Raw genomic sequence first — 13,128 nt, forward strand, 5'->3', positions numbered from 1 at the left:
CTTCCCTCCCCCAAGACAGTGCTATGGCAGGTTTCTCCAACACCAGCAGGGGCCCTCAGGCATTGGGTAGAACAATTTCCCTTTTCCTGGATTGACTAATTCTGACTAAAGGGAAATTAAGGTCAGTTGCTATCCTGTGGGAGAGGGAGGAAATGATCAGGACCCAGGGTACTCCTAAAATATCTCCTGGTGTGGTTCCTGTCAAAGGCACAGAAAAATTTCATGGAAAACCACAACCAGATAAGACCCTCCATGGACACTGGTTTTGACCAGATGAGGCACCGCTGAAGGCCAAGGGAAACACAGAATGTCTGGCAAGGAATGAAGTCCTAAGGATCAGCTTGGCCAGCTGCAGAAAAAGGGGCCACAAATTCTGTTTCTGTACATGCATTGGGAATTTTTTTTTGATCGGTCACATTTTTTATTTTGCCTTCAGGCTGCCTACCAGACCACATCTATTTTGTTAATAATCATGAAAATGGTGTCACTGTTTTTTTTTTTTTTTTAAATCAAGCAAATGCATTACTCTAGGTGAAAAATCAAGAGCCCCCTTCCTCACCCCTTGGCACTGATCCTCCATTTCTTCTCAGAGGCATCCTCTACCATCAGTATGTCACCTTCCAGACCTTTCTTATGCATTCTCCAAGTATACTTTGGTTTTGTAAGTCTTCATTGTGCCTTAAGACTGTATGTGTTTTCTACACTAAGCTTAACATTAGGTCTTGGAAATCTTTCTGTATCAGTACTTGATAGAGCTTGTAACTGCTGCATAGTATTAATTTCATAAGGACCAAAGTAGCCACATTGGGGACAAGGACATGAGCCACATTCCTATTGATAGGTACAACGTACACTACTCTCTAATAAGGTTGATGTTGTTTATATGCACATCAACCACTGGTCTTTTCATTTCTTCTCTTCCTAGCCCAAACTGGGTATGATCAGGAGGAACTATTGGTTTCTGAAGGACACCGTGTTTCACCTGGTGTGTTAATTTACACATCACTAATTTCAGTGAGGTTGAATGCTAACAAGATCCAGGCTTTTTGGAGTTACGGGGAAAGGACTCTTAACTATTAGTAGGCACATCAATTAGTGCTATCACTTGGGATAGCAACTAGACATTATGTAGTTAGCGTAAAGAGGTTCAAAAACCCTGGGACCCAGACCTTTCACCACTATGTACTTACCCCTAGAAAAATTCACACATGTGCACCAAGGAACATCTTTCAAGCACTTTCATTGCCATGAAAAAAATGCTAAAAGCCTAAAATACCCACCCATAAAAGACTGCATAAATAAATTGTGGTAATTCATACAACTGAATTATTTTGTATATAGCATTTAAAATATATAAACTAGATGTACATGTATCAAAAGGCCAAATCTAAAGACAATGTTGAGTGGAAAAATCAAGTTGCAAAATGACAGCATGCATTCTATCAATTATGTCCACTTGAAAATCATAAATTGGTTATGGACATGTATGTATATATTTATAAAGACACACATATACATATATACTATGTATACACATATACATAGACACACACACACACTCACATATACATATAATGACACAGACAAGAAGTAAACACCATTTTCTGCTTGGTGCTTACCTCTATGGAAGAGTAAAGGTACATGTGGTGGGGTGAAGAACTTCACCTGTGTCTGAAAATTTTTTATTAGAGAGAGAAAGAGACAGCTGAAACAAATATGGCCAAATGATAAAACCTGTTCACTCTGTGTAGGAGGGTTCCTCTATTTCTTGCCTTTTCTGAAGCGTTTGAGTGGTATATATGTTTCTGTCCCTATCTATGTCCTTGTTAAGGTATGCAATTGGCATACAGTTCAATTTTTTTAAATGATTCTCTCTTGAGAGCTTCTTGAAGTTGATTTTAACTCATTCATTCCTACACTCAGTATAGATTTTTTCCTACCATTATTCCATATTTTACCATGATTTGTCATTGTTTCTTTCCTTCCTTCTCTACTAGACCTTTCCCCTATTATACAATTATATACTTTATTCCTACTTTAGAAAAAACATTACCCTCCATATTTTTTTTACATTTTTTGGAGTCTGCATTTCCAGTGAAAACCAAAGTTTTCTATTGTTGAGAACACCAAAAAATGCAAGTGCTCAATCAGAAAGTTACCTGGTACCACCATTTCAGAGAAAACCAAACAATTCCATGTTACCATGTAAAACCAAAAGTACTTTAATAAGCTTTTACGGCACTGCAATTACAGGAACGTTAACCCAGAACATGCAACAAAAATTATTTTGCCTTTTGGACATAGTTAACAGATAAACTTGACATTACAATTAACAGCAACATATTCTACTGAAGAAAACAAATGCCATTTATTCCGACTTTTGGGTTAGAAAATGTATGCTCTTAGTGCACGCTCAAGTAGCATTTAGAAAGTTTAGTTTTTCCTTTCTAACCTCTAAGACAGTATGATTTATTTGTGTGTGTGTCTGTGTGTGATACTATGGACTGAATTCAGGAGTGCTCTACCCCTGAGCTATACCCCCAGCTTTTAGATAGGGTCTCACCAAGTTGCCCAGGCTGGCTTGAACTTGCAATCCTCCTGCCTCAGCCTCCAAAGTTGCCAGGATGACAGGTGTGTGCCCCCCCACACACCCGGCTAGGACAATTATGATTTTTAATGCAACCGCACACAACCATTTTCACATTAGAAATAATCACAAGGAATCAACAAGTTTAGTCTAATTGACCAAATGGTTTCATTTTCATTATTAATTTTCAGAGGGCTCCTGCAGTATTGTGGGTTTCAGGTATGGGGAAAATAAACAGACCAGGAGTAAAAAAAAAAACCTTGGTCTTTAGAGTGGAGGAGGGAACATGCAGCGGCACACAGGGCATGTGCCTGACTTCTGAAGCCAGATGGACACGCAGGGCTTGTGGAAATAGTGGTGGCATGGAAGCTCGGTCGCCACTTCCCCCTTCACATATTCACTGCAGCAGATAGGACAGCACATCTCTTGGCCAACTGCACCATGATCTTCAGTGACCAGGATCTCGGGAAGAGCATCAATGCTCTCCTTGCTGGCCGGTGGATTGGCCACCTCGACATCCACTGCGAGAGACTCCAGGTGTGCCAAGGCAGTCTCCATCGCCTGTGCCAGGCGTTCCTCAAGTGCCATGTAGGTGAGGAACTGAGGATCCACATAGGAAATGGCTTCGGCCACTCCTAACCCATCGGCAAATCCATCAAAGAGGCTCCAATCCACTTCGAGGTCTTCGCTGACGCTGGAGTCATCTTCGAGGTTGTTGTTGCCATCCAGCACGAACACCCCCGGCTGTATCAGCTCCTGCCCAGAGTCGTTGTCTCCCTCACTGCTGCTCTCGTTCTCATTGTACTGGAGCCAGGGAATTTCTCCTTCTTCCAGGGATGTTTGCTCTTCTTCCTGCAGCGGTGGCCGTTGAGCTTCCTCAAGATAGCTACTGCCATTGCTCACAGCACCTGCACTGACGCTGGCGCTGGCACCCGCACTGGCAACGGTACTGGCTCCAGCAATGGCGCTGGCTCCAGCAATGGCACTGGCTCCGGCAGTGGCGCTGGCACCTGCAATGGCGCTGGCACCTGCAATGGCGCTGGCTCCGGCAATGGCACTGGCTCCGGCAGTGGTACTGGCTCCGGCAATGGCGCTGGCTCCAGCAACGGTGCTGGCTCCGGCAACGGCACTGGCTCCAGTCCCAAGGCTTGGGCTGGTGTCGGTGACACTTCCACTCACTCTGGCTTGCTGAGGTTCCCGGTCTTCCTTTCCTGGCAGGGTCTCCCAGCTTTCTCCACTGGAGGACAGTGTTTGCTCTCGATTTCGGTACTTCCGGCGCAGGGCAGCGATCCACTCTTTGTCGCTGTCAGAGTCTTCATCACAGTATTTATAGTAATCATCACTATACGTCCAGAAGTCGGGGTCCGCCATGGTCCGACGCCTCCTCGGCACCTTCTCTGGTTTCACTTGGTCGTTCCTGGCTTCCCTCTTGTCTTCAGGGTACTTGGGCTCACAGTAGCCACTTGAACTCTCGCCTCTGCCTCTCCTTGCCAGGCCATCCGAGTGGCCATCATCAGCATTGACAGCATCCCTCCACCTGGAAGTACTGTGTGGCATATCATCATCATCATCAGTATCAAAAAATATTTTTGGTTTCACGCAGTTTGGACTTGCCAGATTTCGGACTTTGGGCCTTACCACCGGTTCCTCTGCACTCTTTGAGGGGTTTCCCCCACCACCACAAATACTCACAGGAGCCCTACTGGGACGTGCAGTCAAGTTCTGCCCCCTTCTCTCCCTCTCCAAACTGTCACCAGTTGTAGCCACCTTGCCTTCAGCAGAAGACATCTGAGAGCCCATGCTAGTCGGCTTCCGGAACTCTGCTGGGCTAGCAGAGCATCTCGCCACAGGGGCTGGGTCTAACTTGTCAAGCTCCTCTCTCACATCACAGTTAAAACCAGAGAACTGGGGAGGCACCCCCGCCACAGACCTTGCCCCTTTTTCTGGGTCATACAGCTTATCATCCTTAAACTTGCCAGTTTTCCCTCTCACTGGTGGTCGCTCAACAGGCCCAGCCCCCTCCTCCTCACTATCATCTGCCCCCAAAGTGTCAATATGTCCATAAGCCATTCCTCTTCTGCCACCCGAAGCCCTGTACTCTCTTGGCGGATACCTGGAATAGTCCTCATTATCAACATTCAGGCTGGTTCCCGAACTCTCACAGTCGTCCCAACTACGACGAGTGGTGGCAAATGGTGATCGGCTCCTCTTGGTGGTTTGACTGGGGGCTGATCTGTGCATTGGGACTTCGGATGTCGTCTTTCTCTGGCTGGCAATCCTTTCCTGCTGGCTCGTGGATGGCCTGAAACTGACATAAGCATGCCTTCTTCCATACCTCCTGCCTGTATTGGACTGATACCCTCCTGCTGGTTTGGGCCATACGGGCTTGCTAGATTCCTGACCCATTGCTCTGGTTTAGGAAGGTTTCCAATAGAGCTGGGGCTTGGGTGGAAAGGTTCCTGCTCCCTGCACTTGTGCTTTTGAGCTGGGAAAGTCAAAATCAGTTCAGCATGAAGGAGCAGGAAGATCTATTTTCACGTCAGCAGACAGGTAACAGAAGGGACAAGGGATCTTTAAAATTAGTTTCACTTTCTTCTAAGGCCTGGAGGAGCATTCCAGTGACTGTCAGGTGTAGACCTGGAACACATTTTTAATGTTGGCAAAACGATTACAACACCAGGTTTACAAGAAAGCCAGACATAGGGGGAGAGAGTGTGACAGAAGGTGGGGGGGAGTGACCAGACGCTTGGAAGGTGGGTGAAGTACCGTGGAATTGTGCTGACGTGGAAAGAGAAAAGGCTAATGTGGGCTTTTTTATGGGGTGTCTATTTCTGAACCCTGCAGACATAGAGGAGAAATATGAATTGGAGTGGCAAGTATAGATCACTGTGCATGGGTGAGTTAGGAGAGGGACAGGTGGAAGGGGTACCTGCAATCCTGCAATGGAGCCTTGTCTAGGTTTGTAGGGGGAAAGGACTGACTGTTAAAATGGGACCCATTCTGGATGTGATGTAATGGGTAGGGTGACTTCAGAGGAAAGTGGTGTGAGGGGGGAATAAGAAAAAGAAAAGAGGGATGTGTAGCTGTGTATGTGGCAGGTGGAATTATGGGGGAAGCCTACATTTATGCACATATCGCAGGCAGGGAAGGGTATGGTGGCAATGGAGAGGAGTGTATGAGAGTCTGTGTGGTGTGTGAGTGTGAGTGCGCATGCGTGTATTCATCCAAATGGGATGCAACAATTGAAAAACATCAGCAGGAGCAACTGTGGCGGGCATGCATGGCAGAGCAGACGGCACTGGAGAGGGGTGTGTGAGAGAGAGGGAGGGATGGAAAAGAGGCTAGCAATCAAAGAATGGCTACACATGTGACTATGGCAAGAAGGAAGAGCAGTGCTGTTCTGGGAGAAGAAGTTCTATTGAGTGTGAATGTGCATGCAACAGCAAAGGGGGACCATCAGTGCAAAGTATGTGGCAGACAGAAGGCACAAGAACAGGGCATTTGAGAAGGGTGTGTGAACCAGAGAGTGGGAGTTTATTTGTGCCAATGGTCAGCAATAAAAGATACCCTTATGTATGGATGTGACAGGCAGGGAGGAGGGTGTGACAGAGGATGTGTATAAAGGTAAAGCTGTGTGTGTGTGTGTGTGTGTGTGTGTGTGTGTGTGTGTGTCTGCACATGCATGCCAGAGCAGGCAGCTGGAGGAGGGGCGGGATCTAGAGGTGTGTATGTGGTAGGCAGCTGAGGGGAGCGGACTGGCAAGCAAGGGTCTGAGGCCATGTGTGCGTGTGTGTAGGGGGAAGGCAAAGGAGGGTGTGAGGGTGAGAGGGCGTGTGTATGAGCCTGCGCATGCGCGGGGGAGGGGGACTCCCCTGGAACCTTGAGGCTGGCGGGGCAGGGAGGGGGCTGCAACTGCAGGTTTCCGCGTGTGCGTGCGTGTGTGCTCGCATACGCTTGCGCGACACAGGGGAGGGGGGGTGCAATGTCATAATAAGAGACAAGAAAACGTTATAGCTCAAAGGGCAGACCCAAATCGGTGTGGCAGGGAAGGGGGCAAAGAAAGAAAAGGGCATGTGTGAACATAGTTTTTCCCTGAAACTACATTTTTTTTTTGGACAATTCTTTCCCCGGGAACAATATTTTTACCTAAGTATCTTAACCATTTACCATTCAGCAAAACAACAGCAAAATGGCTGGGGGAGGCCACGGGGTGCCCCGCAAAGGGGGCTGAGGAGGGAGAAAGGAGAGGCGGGGAGAAGTGGCCAGGGCCCGCGAAGACCGTTCCCCTCTCAAATAGTCAGGAAAGCCATTCGAATAGGGGCCACGGTGGGCCAAAGGAGATCGGTGGCGGAGGGTGCAGCCCCCGAACAGGCCCATGGAAGACAAGGGCCTCACTCTGCAGTCAGGTCCCCCGTCCGCCCCACCCCTTCCCGAGGGGCGAACCCGAAAAGAGGTTCACCGGATTCCCCCAGATTCTCGCGCCCCTGCCCTGCCACTCGCCCCACCGCCATCGCCTAGAAGAATCGTCAACACGACCAGCCTCTCACTCACCCTGTCGGGACAGCAGCACGTTTTTCAAAGGGGCAGAGCTCTCAGACCTCCGACCGCCACCACCGCCAGAGTCGCTGCTCCCGGGTCTCGGGCTCCTCCTCCACCAGACAGCACCCGGGAGGGCGGTGACTGCGGCGGAAGTGATTGTGACGTCGGCTGGAACCCGCCCCCTCGATGTGGCGGGGGCGGCAGCTGCTTTCCACAAATCAGGGTGGGCCCGAAAGCATTATTTCGTTTCAAATGATGAAATCGTCAAGGATACAGAAAAGGACGGCGAGAAATGTGACAAATGGTCAGCGATAAGAAAAGTGAAACATTAAGCCGCATTCCCTTGGGTTCTGTTGTTTTATTTTCTTTAATAAAATCAAATATGCGAATTCTTTCTGATGAATTCCAATGTGAAAGTAATTATCTCACTATATCATATCCTAGATGATACGGTTTGTCTAGGATAGTAAATTGTGAATCTATACTTAGGGTTGCAGGAAGCTGCTCTTTTTTTTTTTTTTTTTTTTTTAACCTGTTGGTTGAAACAAGTTGAACCTGTTTGCAGTGGAATTTGTTGCTGTTGGTCACAAAATCAAGCTTCTCCATCCAAAAGGAATGATCAGTCGTGAAGCACAACAGGGGTTCCTAGACTGGCAGTTGTGCCGCTGTTAAAAATTATTGCAGTTATGCTTTTGATGTACTCAATTTTACTGAAATCTGAAATTTTCAAATTGCACTCTTAACCTTCACAGCCAGTATAAAAAGTTCGTATACTCACAACAGTATCAAGGTTGTTCGGGTTTTTTGTTTTAGTTTTTTGGTACTGGGAGTTGAACCCAGGGACACTTAGCCACTGAAGTACATCCCCCAGCCCGTTTACTTTTGAGACAGTCTCACCAAGTTGCTTAGGGCACCACTAAATTGCCCAAGCTAACCTGGAACTTGCCATCCTGCCTAGGCTTCTGGAACTGCTGGGATTACAGGTGAGTGCCACGACACCAGCTGAAAGAAATTTTTGTTCTTACTGGAAATACAACGTGTAATAGAACAAAAAAGTTCCAGGGTAACAATAGAGAAGAAATAAGATGTATAATTTTCAAACTATTAAAGGAATAGTATTTGGAACAAAGAAAACTCAGTCAATAAAGGGCAAGAAATGAGGGGTGGACTAGGCAGGATGTAAAAAGAAAAATAGATCAGTATGTATTATGGGTTAACATCTGTTAAGATGCAAATTCTCACTGGGCTGCAGGGGCACATGCTTGAAATCCCAGCGGCTCTGGAGGCTGAGGCAGGAGGATCACAAGTTCCAAGCCAGCTTCAGCAATTTAGTGAGGCCCTAAGCAACTCAAGAGGTACCCTGTCTCTAAATAAAATATTTTTTAAAAGGCTGGGGATGTAGCTAAGTGGTTAAACACCCCTGAGTTCAATCACCAGTACAAGAAAAAAAAAAAGAAGCCACAAATTCTCATTTTGATCATTTTATTTATTTATTTATTTTATCAGGTATTGAACCCAGGGCACTTAACCACTGAGCCACCTTGTCTGGCTAAATTGCATAGGGTCTTGACAAATTGCTGAGGTTAGCCTTGAACTTCCCAGCCTCCTGAGTTGCTGGGATTACAGGCATGCACCATTGCCCCTAGCTGAGCATTTTGTTTTTAAAAGTCCAATTATATGCTATTTATGAGTTTCATCTAAAGTGGAAACAGTAATGAAAATACATGTCCATTCAATATTAGCAGAAAAAAAGAGTGGGGGAGCATGGGAAGGGGAGGTGAAGGAAAGTGGAACAAAAGGAGGGAAGGAGAGAGACTTGTAACAAGACTAAAGTAAAAATCAAGGCCGAAGTAGAGAGTATCAAAGAGAACAAAAGAGGGTCTTTCATTCACCAAGGAACAGATAATATTAAGAACAATTACGTGCCATAAAAATGCCCTTTCAAAATATGTGAAGGAAATACAGTTTAAATATAAAAAAGAACCAAATGTGGAGGCACAGGCCTGTAACTCCAGCTGCTTGGGAGGTTGAGGCAGGAGGATTGCAAGTTGAAGGCCAGCCTCAACAATTTAGGAGACCTTCTTCAAAACAGAAACTTAATCAAAAAAGAGCTAGTGATGTAGCGCGCGCGCGCGCACACACACACACACACACAAAAAAAATTACAGCTGAAGCCCTCATTTATCTTATTCATCTTAACTTCTTTCCCTCAAATAAGCACATTTGGAAGTTGATGTTTTCTTCTCATCCATGTTTGTTTATCTGTCATTACATATGTTTGTATCTATAACCAAAATACAGTATTGTTTTGTGTGTTTTAAATTACATAAACTATATCATGACAGGTTGCAGTGGTACGGACGCATGCTATCATGTAGTCTCAGCTTCTTGAATCTTCTTCATGGGCATGGTAGCTGGTGAGAGAAACAAGAGACACACAGAAAGAAAGAGTGTACCCCAGATAGAATGCATGGCCTTTTTATAACTTTGTGTTAGAAGTGACATCCCATCACTTTTGCTGTTTCCTATTCATTAAAAGCAATCCACAGAATTTGTCCCTTTCATCTAACAATTTTGAAGCTGTGCAGTTGTTCATAGTATTTATTATCCTTTTTTTTTTTTGTGTGTGTGTGTGTGTGTGGTGCTGGGAATCAAACCCAAGGCCTTGTACATGGTAGGCAAGCACTCTACCAACTGAGCTATACCCCCAGCCTTATTGTCCTTATAATGTCCATGAGATCAGTAGTGATAGCCACTCGTTCGTTTCTGATATTAGTCATTTTGTTCACTCCCTTGTCCGGAAGCTTACAATCGTCTTGATCTTTCATATTTTCTAACATTTGCCTTCAATGCTACAAATTTCCCTCAAAGCACTGCTTTTGCTGCAATTCACAAATTTTGGTAAATTATGTTTTCACTGTCAATTTATGGTGAAACTTCTTGAACCCCTATGTTATTTAGAATTATATTGTTTAATCTCCAAATACTTGAGGGCTTTCCATCTATCTTTCTGTTATTGATTGCTAATTTCATTTCACTGTGGTCTGAGAGCTTATTTTGTATGGTGTCTATTCTTTGAAACCTGTTAAGGCATGTTTTATGGCCCAGGATGTGGTCTATCCTAGTGAATGTTCCACATGAGCTTGGAAAGAATGTGTGTTCTGCTGTTGTTAAATGAAGTAGTCTATAAATGTCAATTACATCTGGTTGATTAATGGTGCTATTCAGTTCAACTATATTCTTATTGATTTTTTGGCTGCTAGATCTGTCAATTATTGATAGAGGAGTGTTGAAATCTTCAACTATCATAGTGGACTCATCTATTTCTCCTTGTACACCTATTGGTTTTTGCCTCATATACTTTTTTTTTTGATGTCTCTAACACTCTAACACTGTGTTGTCAGGTGTATACTTTTTTTTTTGGACCCAGGATTGAATCCAGGGGCACTTATAATCCCTGGTTAGCTATTTCTATCCATTGTTCTTGGTATTTTTTTAATCTTTGTTTTTTCTTTTCTTTTCTTTTCCACTCTGTCTTCACTGATTTTAATTAAGCATTTTATGATTCCATTTTCTCTCCTCTCTGAACATATCAATTATACTTCTTTTTTTTTAACTTTATTTCGGGATCATGCTAGAGCCTGCAATATATATTTACAACTAATCCAAGTCTACTTTTCAATAACACTATAACACTTCATGAATGGTGCAGGCAGGTACCTTATACCAGTATTCCCAATTCCTCCATCCCATCCCTTATGTTATTTCTGTCATTCATTTCATGTGTCCACAAGCTATAGGCATCCAAAATTGTTACTATTATTTTTTTGAGTGGACTGTTATATCCTTTAAAAATACAAAAATAAAACATTTTATTTATACCATCATTTATTCTTTCTCATATGTTCTTCTTTATGCAGATCCAAGTTTCTAACCTATATCATTTTCTTCTCTGAATAACATTTTAATGTTTCTTGTTGAGACAGTTCTTGGAAGTGATATCTCAACACTTTTGCCATATTCTCTCTCTCTCTCTTTTTTTTTTTTTTTTGTACTGGAGATTTAACACAGGGGAATTTTACCGCTGAGGTACATCCTAGCCCTTTTTATTTATTTGTTTGTTTACTAAGACAGGGTCTGGCTGAGTTGCTTAGGGCCTCACTAAATTGCTAAGGTTGGACTTGAACTTGTGATCCTCCTGCCTCAGACTCTTCTTATTGAAAGTGGGTTGCTAGGTCTAACCTACATTCAACAGGAAGGGATTACACAAGGGCATGAGTTCCAGAGGGGGTGATCATATGGAAGGGGAGGCAGGGGGAATGGGTAAGAGCATTTGAACTTTAACAGAAATTGCCAAACTGCTTTCCAAAGTGGTTGTAACAATTTACATTCCCACCTGCAGTTTGTTCTCATCATCCTCAGCACTCTTGGTTCTAAACTTTAAAATTGTTACCAATCTGATGAGTACAGAGCACCATTATTTGACTATGTTTTTCCCTAACTTACTAGAGAAGTCAAGCGCCTTTTTACAATTGGTGACCATTTCAATTTCTTCTTCTCTGAAATGTATGTTCATATCTTTTGTCCATTTTTCTAATGATGTTGTTTTTCTTGTTAGTATTGATTTCTAGGTATTTTTTATATATTCAGAATAGGAGATATCAATTATATTTGTATAGTTGCAAATATATTCTCCTAGTTGGAGTTTTCTTTCAATGCAAGTATGAAATTATAACAGTACTTAAAATTAACCTTAGGAGAATGCTTTTCATAAACCTGGAGTGAATAAGAGCTTTGTAAGTTTGGCAAAAGATACAGGAGCAAAAAGGAAAAGGTTCAACTACATAAAAATAAAATCTGCTTGGAAGCATGAATAAATAAATAAATAAATAAATAAATAAATAAATACCAGACAATTCTAAGTAAAAAAAAAAAAAAAAAGACAAATGAAAACCTAGAAAAGGGCTCATTTCCCAATTACATGAAGAGCTCCTATAAATCAAGAAAAGTCCAACAAATTAATTTTAAAATGAGAAAAGTATACCAACATACTTTTCCTCATAACCCAGCCCCCAGCCCCAGTACTGGGGATAGAACTCAGAGGTGTTCTACTGAGCTACATCCACAGCCCTTTTAATTTTTTGTTTTGAGATAGGATCTTGCTAAGTTGCCCAGGCTGGTCTCAAACTTTTGAAGGAGGAGGGAATGGAAAAAATAGCACTGAGGATTGAAACGGAGAAAATTATGTTAGATTCATTCATAAATATGTCAAAACAAACCCCACATTTATATAAAAATATAATGCACCAACAAAAACATAAATTAAAAGTACAAAATAAACAAATATCTCCACATTCTCAGGAATTTTGTTATAGCAAGAGAAACCCAACTTTAAAAAAAAAAAAACTATCACATTAGTAATGCACCTATTTTTTTTTTTTTTTTGGTACCAAGGATTGAACCCAGGGGCTTAACCACATCCCCAGCCCTTTTATATTTATATTTTTAGTATTTTTATTTAGAGACATGGTTTCACTAAGTTGCTTAGGGCCTCACTAAGTTGCTGAGGCTGGCTTTGAACTCAAGATCCTCCTGCCTCAGCCTCTGCAGCTGCTGGGATTACAGGCATGTGCCACCATGCCCGACTAATGCACACACTTTTTGACTCAGAAAATGTATTTCTAGGAACTAACTTATAAGTACATTTGTATATGATTTAAATGAAATATGTGCTATTATGTTCACTACAGCATTATTATTAATAGTGAAACACTAGAATGAACCTAAATATTTTTCAAATGGAGAATAAATAATTGTTATGGTAGAATACTTACTATAGCACTGCTAAAATGCAAAATCCCCATCTACATATATCACAAGGGTTAAGTCTGGAAAACAATATTAAATGAAATAAAGTAGGTTGTAAGAAGGTATATTCATTACAGTAGCATTTATATATGTTTTAAAATGCATTGAGGACACATAGATTCCAGTTTGTTCTA

The 13,128-nt window shown here is 42.8% G+C and overlaps 1 protein-coding gene across 3 annotated transcripts; it reads right to left on the reverse strand.

The window, feature by feature from the left end:
- Positions 1 to 2,218: 2,218 nt before the first annotated feature.
- On the reverse strand, positions 2,219 to 7,235 carry Pja1 (praja ring finger ubiquitin ligase 1). 3 transcript variants are annotated; one of them, XM_026399975.2, is made up of 3 exons: positions 7,139 to 7,235; positions 4,701 to 5,224; positions 2,219 to 4,133 (listed from the first exon to the last, which is right to left on the reverse strand). In XM_026399975.2, exons 2-3 carry the CDS (start codon positions 4,991 to 4,993, stop codon positions 2,855 to 2,857), a joined length of 1,572 nt encoding a protein of 523 aa, XP_026255760.1. In that variant the 5' UTR covers positions 4,994 to 5,224; positions 7,139 to 7,235; the 3' UTR covers positions 2,219 to 2,854. The 3 variants fall into 3 exon arrangements, with proteins under 3 accessions (XP_026255760.1, XP_026255758.1, XP_026255757.1); XM_026399973.2 differs by having other exon boundaries at positions 2,219 to 4,895; XM_026399972.2 differs by having other exon boundaries at positions 2,219 to 5,224.
- Positions 7,236 to 13,128: the final 5,893 nt, after the last annotated feature.

This window comes from Urocitellus parryii, chromosome X (assembly GCF_045843805.1).
Source record: "Urocitellus parryii isolate mUroPar1 chromosome X, mUroPar1.hap1, whole genome shotgun sequence".
Taxonomy (NCBI): Eukaryota; Metazoa; Chordata; class Mammalia; order Rodentia; family Sciuridae; genus Urocitellus; species Urocitellus parryii.